This window comes from Nansenia antarctica, assembly GCF_963989245.1.
Source record: "Nansenia antarctica genome assembly, chromosome: 1".
Classification (NCBI taxonomy): Eukaryota; Metazoa; Chordata; class Actinopteri; order Argentiniformes; family Microstomatidae; genus Nansenia; species Nansenia antarctica.
This window is the reverse complement of record NC_137674.1, coordinates 43999844-44015115: the sequence shown is the minus strand read 5'-3', so window position 1 is coordinate 44015115 and position 15272 is coordinate 43999844. Positions and strand designations below refer to the sequence as shown.

Here is a 15272-nt window from a genome sequence, read left to right as displayed (position 1 = left end):
CGACGTACACTCGTGCGGAGGCTGCCAGGGCGGTGTCGGATTCCTGAGACATGCTTTATTTACGCCCTGGGTACCGACCGCGTTGACAGCTGTGGAGTTTGCGAGGCACTGACAGGGGTGGGTAATTTGCCAGTGAGAGGCGTACGATGGGAGACCAGGGGGATCATTAGGAGAGAGGGTTTCTGGGTAAGTCAGGGAGATGAGGGGCATGGCTTGGATGGGGGCTTGGTATCCATGGTATTTATGGGTCCAAGAGGGCATTGGAGGAAAACTGAATTTGCAGCATCGGAATGAATGGGAACGTAACCTTTACTCTTTTTTTCCTCAAATCATTCCCATACCCATTTAGTCTGCTAAGGTGACCCTGTTTGGGTTTCTTGAGATGAATTATAGCAAGTGCCTACGTGTTTAACGTTTGTACTTTCAACACCTTCCCTCGGCTAACCATAAAGTCTTCACAATCCAGAATATTGAATTTTGAAATGAAAGAAATACTAAACTGTGGAATTTGTGAGTGAAGCTAATGAGGTTGAAGAATTTGATCATAAATATTTTGTACCAAGTCAGATTTCTGTCATTAATCTGTCTCAAGGGAATATGTACAGGTGTGGCCTTGTTTTAATGACTAGGGATGATGGTTTTATTGAGCTAGGAGCATTTTGACTTGTGTTGACAGCGTTTCTATTCATCAGTGGTCCTTGGGTGTACTGTATCAGTTTTTGTCGCAACAGCTCCATCATTAAACATAAACACAGCAATATACAACATAATTAAATTGGTATTTTTTAATTAAAATGATTAAAAACAACATTATCAGCACACTTTACAAGCACTTAATACAGAGTCTTTAATGGTATTACGTACATAGATGAAAACTTTAAATTAACATATCAGCTTCAGACATACATGCTTTGAGCATAAAGGGAAAGAGAGCCAAACAAATGCACATTACGGTATAACAAAATGTAGAGGAGATTCTTTAAAAGAAACTATTAAAAGAAAACATAAGCGTTGTGCTTTTTATCCAACATACAATAAAATACAAATCAATTGTACAATTTGACCTCCTTGTCTCTTTTGAAAACATCTCATGATCTATGCACAGCCTCTTTCATACGAGTCATGAACAGTTTGTTTACAAATCTTCTAGACCAAACCCAAGACATTGATCATTTACCACAAACGTTTCGTTTAAAACAACAAAAGTCCCAAAAAACTTGTCATAGAACATAGAATTACAGGCATAGTAAATTTCTTTGGTTTTGATAGAACCACAGGATTAAAGGTACACATGTGGTTTGTCTCATAGCTGCATGGATAATGCCTGTTATAGAGCTAGGCCTTCAACCCAGGAGGGAAGGGGAAGACCTCAGTGAGCTGGAGAACATGCAACTTTCCCTCCACTCAGAAGGAGACAGGAATGGATCTTTCATCATTGATTGTATTGGGAGTAAAATAAAGCATAGGGTCTACCAATAAAATGAGTGTATCTTCTTGTTTCCTGAGCTACAAATGATTTATATCTCATCTTTGGTGTGATTTGTCTTTGGTAATCATTGACTATTCATGCGGACTATGAATGGTTGTCTTAATTCTTTGGCAGCAACCAAATATAGTGATACCAACTCTGCTTCTCTTCTGTATCATAAAGAAGAGAGTTAAAAAGCCATTAAAGAGTTCTTCACAGGGGCTAACCTGACACTATGCCGTATGTGGCTCCGCACTAACTCATCCACTCTGTACAGACGTATCAACCCTGGGCCGAGCCCTGAGCTGCTGGCACTAATGATCAGTAAATTCCAATAGAAGAGATCGGAGATCAGTCACGATCAGAAAGACGAGGGAGGATTCATCTTCATGCAGAACAAAAGGGCTTGTTTTTGTTAGGATTGCCCTTGGTGTTGGAAGACGATCCCACTTATCCCCAACCCCCCCTGACCCCCTTCCACCACCCCCGGCCCCCCGGCACCCAAGGGTGTACAGATCATCTCTGTGACAGCATGGGAAAGGCCCTTGGGATATTTGTGTGTGTGTGTGTGTGTGTGTGTGAGAGAGAGAGAGAGAGACAGAGAGAGAGAGAGAGAGAGAGAGAGAGAGAGAGAGAGAGAGAGAGAGAGAGAGAGAGAGAGAGAGAGAGAGAGAGAGAGAGAGAGAGAGAGAGAGAGAGAGAGAGAGAGGGAGAGAGAGAGAGAGAGATGCGTGGGAGATGCGTGGTTGTAAAATGTTTCTTATCATTTTGTTTCTCAAATGACCTATTTAGACATTCCAATATCCTTAGAGATTAAGTCACTCAATCAAAGTCTGAGGTTTCAAATATAATATTGTAGTTTTTCTATAAACAAAGAAACAAGATCTGCATAATCACATTAATCTGTGAGTAGATCTATGACATCAATTCCTGGTCTATCTATGACATCAATGCCTGGTCTACTTTGCTCACTTTTCTGCAATTTGTTTGAAGGGGGTATCAGTCCAGCTGTCATTGGTGTAACATCACAAACAGTATACTTTCGGTTGAGAAATGAATGTCTAACAGCATAGTGCAAAAAGTAGGAAGGTTACTATAGGAAGGTTACTATAGTAGCCCAGGAAGGTGATTGGGGGACTATTCAGAGGATGAGACCTGATTGTCAGAATCAATGTTGGGGGTGGTTTGTAATGAATATCATAAAAAGTTTTTTAGTGCATCAAAGCTACATTGGAGTACAAAAAAAATAACATTAAAAGTTTTGTATTTTTCATAATTTAGAAGCAATATATTACACAAATTCCAATTTTATATTAAACAACAAATGAACAAAATAGTTATAAAAAGAAAAAGTAGAGAGAAATGCTAAATGGTTTTGGGCATAAGTGAACATTTCCTCAAATTTGGCTCAAATAAATACAAAATGTAAACTGTGTCATCCAGTTAAAACATATTATACTAAAAACAGTCTGCAAACAAAATGAAGAATTATATACCATAAGTAAAAGAAAGAAAACTGTAAAAAAACAAAACAAAAAAAACTACAGGAGTCCATAAATGTTTCCTGCTACAAAAAACACCCCTCTGTTTAAGTCTTGGATCCTCCTCAAATGACCATCCATTGCTTTCCTGCATAGATACTCAACACATAAATGACATTACAGGAGTGAAGATGTGCTTCTTTAACATCTGATTACAAAGTTTCTCATTCAAGGACACCATGTTGTTCCTGTTGACTATGCATTGCTTCCTGTAGATCTAAGGGTTGATGTGTCCCGTCTGTAATAAATTAAATAGTCTCAGGCAATGCATTGGAGATCATGAGTGGGACACTTGCATGATGTTTCTTGATGTTCTCATATGGATCAAGGGAAGGATTGTCTTCATTGTCAAAACACCAAAGAAAGTGGCAGGATCAGTTATTTTGTACACTGGCAAAAACAGCCAGAAACCTTTCCATCTAGGGTAGGTTTTGAGTCACTCATGGAGCCAATATTCCATTCAACCTCTGTTAAGATAACATAGTAACTGGTCTGAATGCTCAGCTCAAAAGGCCTAGAAAGTTACTGTCACGCAAAAGATAAGGATAATTTTTGGTCTTGTAGGCTGGTTAGCCATGATAGCACTTGCATTTTCAGTTCATAAGCTGCACAGAATGATCATACATGATTGTTCCTCCTCTTCCTCTGAGAGTCTTTGGTTTGGATTTTGTACCTGCTGTTGTTTAGACAACCCTGATATATTAATATGGCTTTTTTTTCTCCATAATATCTATTTACAGTCCTTACTCAGTTTTTAGGGATTATTTAGAAAGAATCCTCTTTCAGAGTCTTAAAGAGTATCATTCCAGCCACAGTGCTGGATATAGTTTTCCCAAGGCTTGCAAAACATGGCAGTTGGACAGTGATTGTCTTTGGTCAAATGGTAAAAAGGGTTTTAAAAGCGAGTGCGGGAGAAAAAATAAGAGACCAACATGCAGCATTTCTTTTTCTTATTTTGATTCATCTTTTTTTGTTCATTCATCTTCTTTTTCTTCTGCTCTTTATCTCTCCCTTTCCTCCCTGGTTTCCTCCCTGGGTTCCTGTGTGTCTAGCTGTGTGTCTGTCAATAGGGCCTCCAGACTGACTCGTCCATGCGTCCAGACCCGCTCATGGCCGTCGGGGAGTTGCTGTGGCTGCCGTCCGCCTCCACCCCCTCACTCTGGTTGCTCAGGCCCGGGTTCATCAGGCTGTTGCCACCGGAGATGGCCGAGGCCCCCGAGCAGGACAGCAGGCGGGTGGGGGAGCGCTCGCCCCCTGACCCCCCTGGCGCCACCATGGAGAACTGGTAGGAACCAGAGCCCGTGCCGTAGTACAGGTGGTAGGGGGAGGAGTTAGACTGGAAGTGGCTGCTCTGGTTCTGGTTCCCTGGGTAGGGCGGGGGCAGGTAGGTGTGGTAGCGGGACGAGGCTGACATGCCCGTCACGCTCAGCCCTCCGATGCCCGTGCTGGAGGGATTGGCAGAGTAGGTGAAGGCCCCCGGATAGTGCATGCGAGGGTCGGAGAAGCGGGGGTCAGTCAGCGGGAGAGAGGGGAAGGAGCTCCTCTGGGGGAAGAGGTCTGTGGCACCTGAGGGAAGACAAGAGAAACAACACCGTTGGTATAAACACTCACACTGCTTCAATATACCATAGAGCCGTACAGTATGACCAGCCAATGAAAACCTGGGATTGTGAGCCTAGGAATTCAGACTCCGACTTCAATCATTTCCTATATTTCCTGTAATAAAGCACCACATCCCCAACTGACTATAGTATAACCCCCCCCTCCCCCCACCCCCCCTTTTCCAATTCTCCCAAGTCACCTCAGCGGTGCAATCGCTTGCTGAAAGTAATGAGCTGAGACATTTCTTGGTCAATAACAGTCATCAAGCATTGACAGCACATCAGCTCACAGCTCTGTGCACCAGAGTGAAGTTATGAGAACTCCCCCTCCACATAGCCCTCCTACAGTACCACTGCTACAATACCAGAGTAACATTATTCTCCTTTATGTAATGGAATGAAAAGAGGCATTGTCAGAGCAGAGTGGTGCTTTGTGTAAACACTGACAGCTTGTTGTGCTGTTGTGTAACTCACGATAAATTAGCAGCTTGAACAGGAAACTACCAACCCAACCGTCACACTCAGAGACACACACCAGGCGAAGGAGAGAGAGAGAGAGAGAGAGAGAGAGAGAGAGAGAGAGAGAGAGAGAGAGAGAGAGAGAGAGAGAGAGAGAGAGAGAGAGGGAAAACAAGAATGAGAGAGAGAGAAAGAGAGAGAGAGAGAGAGCCTGTTTTATGTATTTGTGTATGTGTGAAAGTAATGCAAACCGTATCAATGTCGAAGACCTGTCAGTGCTAACCTATCTGGAGGTGAACACACATAGGTAACTGCACACACAAACCAGCTGTTTTGACTTAAATTTCACTGCACACATTCCCTAATTTATTCAACTGACAAGAAGGAAATAGGAATCCTGCTCAAGGGTTTGACTCTGCAGTTTCCTTCTGTGAGATTTGGGGCAGCTACTGTCACCAGCTTATTTCCTTTAAGCAAAACACCACATTGCCCAACTAACTCAGACGTGGTAGACTGGTAAACTGATCTGACAGTTGTTTCTTAACACAACCTAAGCTGTGTGTGTGTGTGTGTGTGTGTGTGTGTGTTTGTCAGGCTCTTTATTCAACTGGTAGGGTTGATATGGCTGCTGCATGCTGCCACCTACTGTAGTGTGTGTGTTTAAGAGCTGCCTTGAGATACAGATGCAGAGTGATGGGTCATGATTTTGGACGGTGCAAACTGCTTAGCATTCTTCTGTCAAGTGTAGAAATAATCTAAATACAGCAAGCAATTTAGGTTGACAATCGCTGAGCACATCAATCACATGTGACAATCACATAGCCTTTTTCTTTGTTCCACACCATAAAAAAAAAAGAAGAAGCTGGTTTTGTTTTTTAATTCTGTGAGGTCGGCTACTGTTTTCTAATCGAGCAATAGGCTTCTTTGGCAGGCAGCCTAGATGTCAGGTTTGCTTGAGGGCAAGGTTGTAAAAAAAAAAAGTATTATGCCAACTGTCCTGATAGTCCTGGCTTACAGGTTTCTTGTTACTTAAACCTATATTAGTTTTAAATTATTTTAATTTAGCTACAATTTTACAAACAGTCAAACGCTGCAGTGTGGTCTATAGGTGTCCCCCCCTAATAGTGTCAACATGGGTACGTCTCTTCAATTGTTGCTTGCTACCCTTGTTTCCATGGCAAAGTTCCTCCTTTCATTCCTGTATACTGTCTAACTATCAGATAAGTCATATAGGTTGTTTGTATTGGTCATAGGAGGGTTGGAAATTAAGGATGGTGTTGGCCTGTGTTGTAACGTGATTCCCCTCCCTTCCGCATTCATAAAGTTATGTTGCTAAGTATGACCATCCCATTTTGAGGCATGCACTGAGGTTGCAAGTCAGCGAATTCATCACCATTACTAGACTGTTGGATAACCCAGCATCTTTCACACGAATAACCAGAATAAGGTGGGCATGCAGGTATGCATGGGCTGGGAACTGTTTGTCCTATATCAATGGCTTCTGAAAGCCCAACATACACTAACTAGTTAGCAAACAGGTGTGGCATGGTTCTCTGCACCTGCTGCTTGTAAACAAATACAAGCATGCATGCACATGCACACACACACACACACACACACACACACACACACACTTGGCACACACACGCACACACGCACGCACACACGCACACACGCACACACGCACACACACACACACACACGCACGCACGCACGCACATGCATACACACACACACACACACACACACACACACACACACACATACTTGTCTGAATCTACTTATCTGGTTCTCTGTCTTTGATGGGCCCAGAGTGCCCACATGACTGTAGTGTAAAATGTGGATTTGGATGGCAGAGAAAAGAGAGGCTGTATTTGTGAAACAGCAAGCGCTTGCACGCCACAGGCCCTGAGGGGGGAGGATGCCAAACTTGCGTGCAATAGTCTTGTTGAAATGTCTTTCCCCTAAGTCTGGAGAACTGGGTCCATTTTCAGTAACAAAAAAAAAATATGTTCCTTTGCAATTTCCATGGCTCCTGCGAGCTTTTTTCAAGAACACATTTCTACAGTCGAAATTCTCTTCTTTTTGGGATAAAGGGGGTTGGTGTGGAGGGGGGGGGGGCTGTTTCTTTTTCCAGTCTACCAGGCACCGTATCTGATTTCACGCAAGGAAAATCCACTGAACCTTCAGCTGCTGTTGATTCGGGAGAAGTGGAGTCAGCCCACTAATTCCTACCGGACTCCCAAAAAGCTCTCTCTCCCTCTCTTTCCTTCTCTCTCTCTTTCTCCCCCCCCCCCCCCCACCTCTCTCTTCCTCTATATCCCTCTCCCTATCTCTCTCTCCTTCTCTCTCCCCCAGTCTCCTTCTCTCTCTCTCTCTCTCTCTCTCTCTCTCTCTCTCTCTCTCTCTCTCTCTCTCTCTCTCTCTCTCTCTCCTGCTAAATATAGTCTTCAGGGTGGAGCTGGGGCTCTGTGGCACGGGGCCTTGATGGCTCTGGCGGCTGTGGGCCACCCCCCGGCCCCCAACACACACACACACACACACACACACACATGATCTCCATTTAATTGTAGCCAGTGTGGAAACGTGTTGGCTAAATTGCGGCAGAGGGAGGGGGACAGACTCCTGTACTCCGTCAAAGGAAACTCAACTGGACACTTATCACAACACCTTAATTGGGTGGTGCAATGTCACAAGCTTGGCCAGGGGCCAGAGATAGTAGGCTACCCCTCCGTTCCCTCTCTAAAAGCCCAGCAGCCCCCTCTAGAGGACAGGGGGGCAGATAAACCACTCTCTCTCTCTCTCTCTCTCTCTCTCTCTCTCTCTCTCTCTCTCTCTCTCTCTCTCACACTGTAGTAGAGGAACCACTGTTCTGGAACTGGAATCTTCTTCTTTTCTCTTAAACCCTGTTGCATACCGTGACACACACACCCCCTCCTCCCTCCTCTCTCCCCTTCCTCCTCCTCCTCCTCCTCTTCCTCCTCCTCCCAGTATAAGTACAGGCCATAGTGTTGCGGCTGTGGTAACAGTGGTGGATCTTTGGCAGAGAGAGGGGAGGCGGAGAGGGGGGGGGGGGTGGGACTCCGTGACGGCTGGGGCCTGGTAGCCGCGGCCCACCCCGCCACACATGATCTCCATTAGGGCTCAGCTGAAACGTGTTGACTAAACAGCAGGGACAGGAGGAGGGGATGGACCCCAGAGGGCGGGCTGGCGCGGCAGGCCGTCTAGGCTGTGATGTTCCCACTCTAAAATAGGGGTGGCTGGGAATCAGGGCTTTTATAGAGAACACAGTGTTCCAGCGCGTTCCTTTCCCTCTCCTTTTCCTTCTCCTTTCCTCCCTTCTCTCTCTCTTTCTCTCTCTCTCTCTCGTTTGTGCGCTCCCATACCGTGTTGGATTCACATCGATGTGGGGGGGGGGGGGGGGTCTGAGGTCCACTAGTCTACCAGTGGAGCGTGTAACCCAGATACGGAGGGAGGTTTGGCTCATTTGGTTGTGGGAGAAAGTGATTTTGGTTGTTAACATAAGAGACGAGCGCCAATGGTGGCGGTGTGTGTGTGTGTGTGTGTGTGTGAGTGTGTGTGTGTGGTGGGGAGAGGGAGGAGGGGGAGAAGGTGTGGGGATGCAAATCCAGGCGCTCACCTGTGAAATGTTTACTCAGGATAGATGCAAACCCATGGAATGGTGTCTCAGGCAAATGAGTAGAAGGGTGGGAAAGAGAGGGAGAAAACCTCTGTCTGGCTGTGCTTAGAGAGAGGACATCTTTTTCCCCTCATTGCGTGTGTGGTCTGAGGGGTGGAGATGTGAAGAGTGGAGAAGAAAAGATCTCTCTCTCTCTCTCTCTGAGAGATGGAGTGTGTGTGTGTGAGAGGGAGAGAGAGAGAGAGGGAGAGAGAGATCTCTTCTTCTCCACTCTTCACCACTCATCTCCACCCCTCAGACCACACACGCATGAAGATGTTCCATCATTTGAGAGTAGATTGGAGATGATCTTTTTTGGTCATGAGAAATAAGAATGAATAGAACCTTTGATATCAACGCTGTCTCATGGCGAGGCCTGGACAGAATGCCTCAAGGGAGATCCCAAAGAGAGAGAGAGAGAGAGAGGGAGAGAGAGAGAGAGAGAGACATCAGGGCAGGAGTGACCAGAGCAATATGATGCCAACGAATAGGAGACCCAAATGAATACAAATGAAGCCGACGTGTTGATTTAAGGGCACAGGGCTTCGGGGAACCGAGCGCCGTGTCCCATGCAAATGTGGCCACCTCTTACCGTGCCTCCTCTGACAGAGAGGCGGTCACCAACCCCAAAGCCCTCTCTCCACGTTAGCCTGTGTATCAGGTAGAGCCCAGAGGGTTTTGCATGGCTCTATCGATCATAAGCCACACCAGGAACACAACAACAGCAGGAGGGACTTGTGATGATAAAAAAAATAAAAAGCAGGGATTTTCCTAATGCTTCAACGAACCTTGCGTGATTAATCTGTTTGGATTTGTTAACTAAATCACTTGTTATGAGATCTAGGGAGAGTTATTGATATGACTAGAGTTATTGATATAAGGATTGTGTGCTTTAGCCCAGGTGGCACATGCAACTAGATATTAGCCTTTGTTATTATGACATGATGTATTGTCTTGTTTCTTTCTATCTCTATCTATCTCTCTATCATCGTTGTCTGGGGTTTGTTTGTCATTTCATGACTCAACTTTTAGGACCTCATCCCTCTGTTTTTTAGTTACCGTCAATCATATTTTTCACTGAATATTTTGCTCCGAAGTGAATCTTTCGCTAGCGAATGTCTCAGTCGAGTAGTGTCATAAGTAAATACCGGTATGCCAATCTATGCATTCCATCTCAACATTCCCAGTCAGAAAATAGTTGAAACCTCTGTGTTGTGTTTGGAAATATCTCACACCCATATACTGTTTTCAGCCTGGAGCCTTCCAAATAAAACAAAAGAGAATGTTTTAATTTTTTTTAATGTTAGATCCATAAGTCATCCTCTGGTGCTCCTGGCATGTGTAAGTGTGCATGAAGGAATGTGCGTGTGTGTGTGTGTGTGTGTGTGTGTGTGTGTGTGTACCCCACTGTGTGCGTGTCTGTGTGTGCGTGAGCGTGTGACAACTAGAAGTGGAGAGTAACATGGAAGGGTGTGAGTGGATGACTCAGCGCAGGCCTGCTCGTGCGATGTGGTGTGGTGGTTTCTGGGAAGTGGGACGCACGGGCGGAGGGTTAAGGGGGGCCGTGGGTGCAGGAGGACAGTGCCAGAGCCCCAGAGAGAGGGAAAGAGGAAGGAGGGGATAGAACGAGAGAAGAAGGGAGGGAGGGAGAGAGGGAGAGAGGGAGGGAGGGCGTGCTTTTCGGAATGTTCTAGGATGCGGAGCCTCGAGGGCAAACCGAAACACAAAAATGTCACAATGTGTGGAACGCCCAACGCCATGCCCACAACTCCAGTTCCAGCTCCTCTGCAGAGTCTCTCTTAATTCCATTGAACCATGTTGAAGAGTTGAAGAGTGATTGATCGCCCGTATTCTGTCCTGGGTTGCCCTTGAAGCGCTTGCCAACAGTTTTTGATGGTGTGAATTGGCTGGGCTGATGTTTTGTACTGTATGTAATCGTCAATCATCTTCTCTGTATTTTTCATGTCTGTTTTCTCAGACTTGTAATTAGGGCCATCTCTTATTGGTCACCCCGCCCCTCTCGTACTGGTTTGTGATTGGGCCCCTGTATGGTATGAAGCCTCAGAAACTCAGAAACTCTGTTGTTCTCACACACACACAAACACAAACACACCCACACACACCCACGCACCACACACACACACACACACACACACACACACACACACACACACACATACACACACGCACACATGCACACACATACCCACCCACACACACGCACACACCCACCCACATACACACACTCTCACACACAGATATGACTCACACACACTTAACTGCACATAAAAATCTGGGTCATCTAAGGAGAGCAGAATGTTTGTGTTTACTTCCTGCCTGCTGTGGGCTGAGTGTGTGAGAATGAGGAAAAGAAAGATGGAAAGAGAGAGAGAGGGAGAGGAAAAGCAAAAAGAAAAAGGAGAGAAAAAGACCTGAGGCATTTTAGAATGCGGTGGAGACATAAGACAATGTAGAGTGGTTTTGGCACGATCGCCCTGGTCTTTAGTAGACAAGTAGTCTCTGTATTACCTGACCACCTCAGGTCCTCCTCCACCTTGCATGTCTTCAGAGGGGGGTCGATCTGCTCTGACCACAGGGCTGCAATGGACAGAGATAGCAAGTGGTCATTACAGAGAACAAGAGTGTAGATGAGAGAGATGAATAGTACCAGAGTACCAGAACAAGAGAATGGAGTGTGTGTGTGTGTGTGTGTCTGTGTGTGTGATACTGTTTTAGGTTCTCAGGTGCTTGCATGTAGGTACAGGGTGAGGGGAGAGGCGTGGAGGTTGTATAGGATCTACGCAATGTCAAGAAAGAAAAAAAGAAGAAGAAAAATTCAACGGCTTGTCTGAGCTATCTGACATTTTGCGGTTTGGAGAACTGTCTACCTGTGACAGGTCTGCCTGTGCTGACTAAGGCGGTATGTGTATGTGTGTGTGTGTGTGTGTGTGTGTGTGTGTGTGTGTGTGTGTGTGTCTGTGTGGAGGGTTCTCACTGGAGTGAGAGAGGGCTTGGGAAAACAAGCCTGATGGCCCTGACGGTGGATATTTCTGGCCTTTCGGGGTGGTGGTGGGGTGGTGGGGGGGTGGGGAGGGCTTTGGGCTCAGCGTGTGGGACCCAGGTTCACACTCAACGGCCACACCGCGGGAGGCTGACCATTTGACATGCAAATAGTGGCTGTTTGCTCTCGGTCTGAGACACAGAAGTTGTTACAAGCCAACCTGCACGAACCGTGGACACAGGCGGCCTCAAACATGCACACACGCTTTCCCAGGCACGTACACACACTCACACACACACACACACACACACACACACACACACAGGGGTGCACGCATACATTCACACACACACACACACACACACACACACACACGCACACGCACACGCACACGCACACGCACGCACACACACACACACACACATACTCACACACACACACACACACACACACACACACGCACAGGTGCACGCACACACACACACACACACACATATACACACACACTGCAAGTGTATGTCTGCAAATGGATGGTTGTACTGATAACAAGCAGACTGCATGACTGCCTATCTTCTATTCAGACTGAAAATGTACTATGTTGTTTTAATGCCCCATGTATTAATTAGATATACCAGTGGTTATTACCACATTCATGGTTATTATGAGAAGAGTTACATATGCTTTCATGTTGCCTTGATGAAGTGACTCAACAGTGGAACAACAGCCATATCTACGCTATAGTAGTTGTGATTCGGACCTCTGAGGGTGCCAGAGAGAGGGAGAGGCGGGGTGGAGAGGTGTGGGTGTGTGTGTGTGTGTGTGTGTGTGTGTGTGTGTGTATGTGTGTGTTCACCTATGGCCACACTGGGCCTGGGTGTGTAAAAAGCTCTCTTCCCCCCGGAGCTACTCCACTTCCTCTCCAAAGGCCCGGATCAGCACTCAGCCACTGAGCGGTCCTGCGCTTCGGCCCACAATGGGAAATTCTTCCACATAAATGGTCTTATTCAGAGAGCGCTTCCAAGCAGCTGGTGCGATTCGCTCAAGAAAATAAACATTTCCTTCAAATATTTTGATTGGCTGCCCGACAACGTCAATACCAGCGGCACAGATTACCCCTGTTAATAAGAGGCCCCGCCCCCCTGGGTGGAGCCAGAGATTGGGGGGGGGTAGGTTGAGTGGGTGGGGTGGGGTTGGGGGGGGTAAGTTGGGTGGGTGGGGGTTAGGTTAGGTTGGGGGGGTGGCTGGGTGGGTGGGGGTTAGGTTAGGTTGGGTGGGTGGGGGTTAGGTTAGGTTGGTGGGGTGGCTGGGGGGGGGGGTGGGTGGGTGGGGTGGGTTGGGGAGGTAGGTTGGGTGAGGGAGGGGGGCTGGTGGGGGAGGGTTAAGAGAAGACGGCAGTGTCACAAATATGTTTGGGGCAGCGCCATCGTCGGCTGGGAGGAGGACACAAATAAAGACACGCTCCTCTGCTTTTCTGAAGTGCATGTGGAGATGAAAGGCGGCGAGACGTTTGAGCCAAGATGGCGCCTTGTCCTCGTGACTTTGGGGGGCTCCGGCAGCAGGCTGCAGCGCCACTGAGACATGTAATGCGCCTGGCGTAATGAAGCGTGTCATTGAGACACAGTGAATGCCGGGCCTTGTGCTGGCTTCCTGTTTCCCTTAGGCCCTAGGCGTCGCCACGCACAGAGAGAATGTGAGAGAGAACGGGTGAGAGAAGAGAGAGAGAGAGAGAGAGAGAGAGAGAGAGAGAGAGAGAGAGAGAGAGAGAGAGAGAGAGAGAGAGAGACGCCAGCGAGGGAGAGAGAGAGAGAGAGAGAGAGAGAGAGCGTGTTAGAGAGGGTAGGAACATGGCCTTGGCCCAGCTATGCGGGACATTTGATATGTCTTTTGAGCCCTCACTTATAACATGAGCAAAAACAAACACATGGGCTGAAAAATCCTATGTTCTATTTGAGAGTCCCTCCACCCTCCCTCCACCCTCCCCTTCACCCTCTCCTCAGACTCAATAGAGACTGTTCATGGCACACATGTCGTTGCTGTAATTGCTGAAATGTAAAACTCGACCTGACTCTGATGTGAAATTATAACTAACACAAACAGTTGAGTCTGGTCAAAAAAAATTGCCCTCACTTCTCTTTTGCCTTTTTTTTCTATCTTTCTTTTTTTTTCTACCGCTGAGGAGGATGACTTCAAAAGAAAAATCTGTTTTATGGAAGAACAAAAACATTTTCACTTTGAATAATTCTTTCTAAGGGTCACAAAAAGAGAGTAACCACAAGTGAAGCTCTTAGGAACCATAACAAATAAACTCCATGGCTGCCATTGACATATTATGTAAATACAGCCGTGGAGAAGTAAAACAGTCTTGAAATGCTCTGCTTTCTGGATTTCCGCTAGTTCTGGTTGCATTTGGCCTGTAGAGAGGGTTTCCAGTTTGGGCTTGGCACGGACCAGCATGCATTGCTGTTGCCCAATAGAACATGAGAGCCAACACACCCGACAGGCTCACAACATGTCTGCCACCTGACTAACACCCAAAACAACCAGAGACTAACAGATCATTTTAACAGCCAACTCAATAACACTGGGTTGGACCGCCAATTTCTAGTGCCAATATGTTCATTGACTCTCTATGAGCAGGCTCTAGCTCTAAGCTTGGGCAGTGCGGGGAGCCCAGTGTGCCCTGTTGATGTGAAGTAAACAGTGTGGTCGCTGTGGACAGCTGAGAAGGACGACGGAGACTTTCACAACTGGGGAGTGAGAGTCCAAGCAGCATCACCACAGCATGACCGTACGGCAGGACAGGACAGCCACAGCCACAGCTGTGCTCGACTGCAGTGACGGGCCACTGGCACACTTTCCGCTGGTATCATCCACCGGTGTTAAGGGTGCAGTGGCATAATTGGGAGAGTATTCCGCTGCCGTGCCGTTAGCTGCTAGGCTAACCACAGGTAACACGGCGGTTTTCTCCTGACAGCTTTCTAGACAGCGAAGCGTAACATTGAGGTCATGTCGCGCAGGTGCCAACTCTCGGCATTGCCAACTTTTGGAATCGTTATTGAAACCATTATTATTTTTAAAGCGTACATATTAAATGGGGTGTCATTAGGAGTTGTTCCTGTATTATGAAGGCTGTCACACAGGTCTAGATGGAACGTGAGGTTAGCGTAACGCCAGAAATGTAGCCTCCTGGCGTGCTGACATGCCAGTGTTCAGGGAAATGCTCTTATCAGGGTGGGGAGATATGGCTGTCCTGGGGAGGATAGAGGTGGTCTATAGTTACATCCCATGGTAGAATGATTAAGATGATAACCCTCATCAGGGTGAGGGAATTAATAAAACCATTTGATCACACACACAGACACGCACGCACGCAGGCATGCAGGCAGGCACACACACGCGCACACACGCACACACACATGCACACACGCACACACACATGCACACACACACACACACACACATGCACACACACACACACACACACACAAACGCACACACACACACACACACGCACCCTACTTCT

The 15272-nt window shown here is 46.8% G+C and overlaps 1 protein-coding gene across 1 annotated transcript in view; it reads right to left on the bottom strand.

Moving 5' to 3' along the window:
• Positions 1-4072: 4072 nt before the first annotated feature.
• Positions 4073-15272, bottom strand: part of runx3 (RUNX family transcription factor 3) — a gene marked incomplete at both ends in the record, with an annotated part of 52429 nt that continues 41229 nt past the window's right edge. The window contains 2 exons of the mRNA XM_080533183.1: positions 4073-4575; positions 11278-11346. Coding sequence (XP_080389309.1) covers positions 4073-4575; positions 11278-11346 — 572 coding nt within the window. The remainder of the gene's footprint in view (positions 4576-11277; positions 11347-15272) is intronic.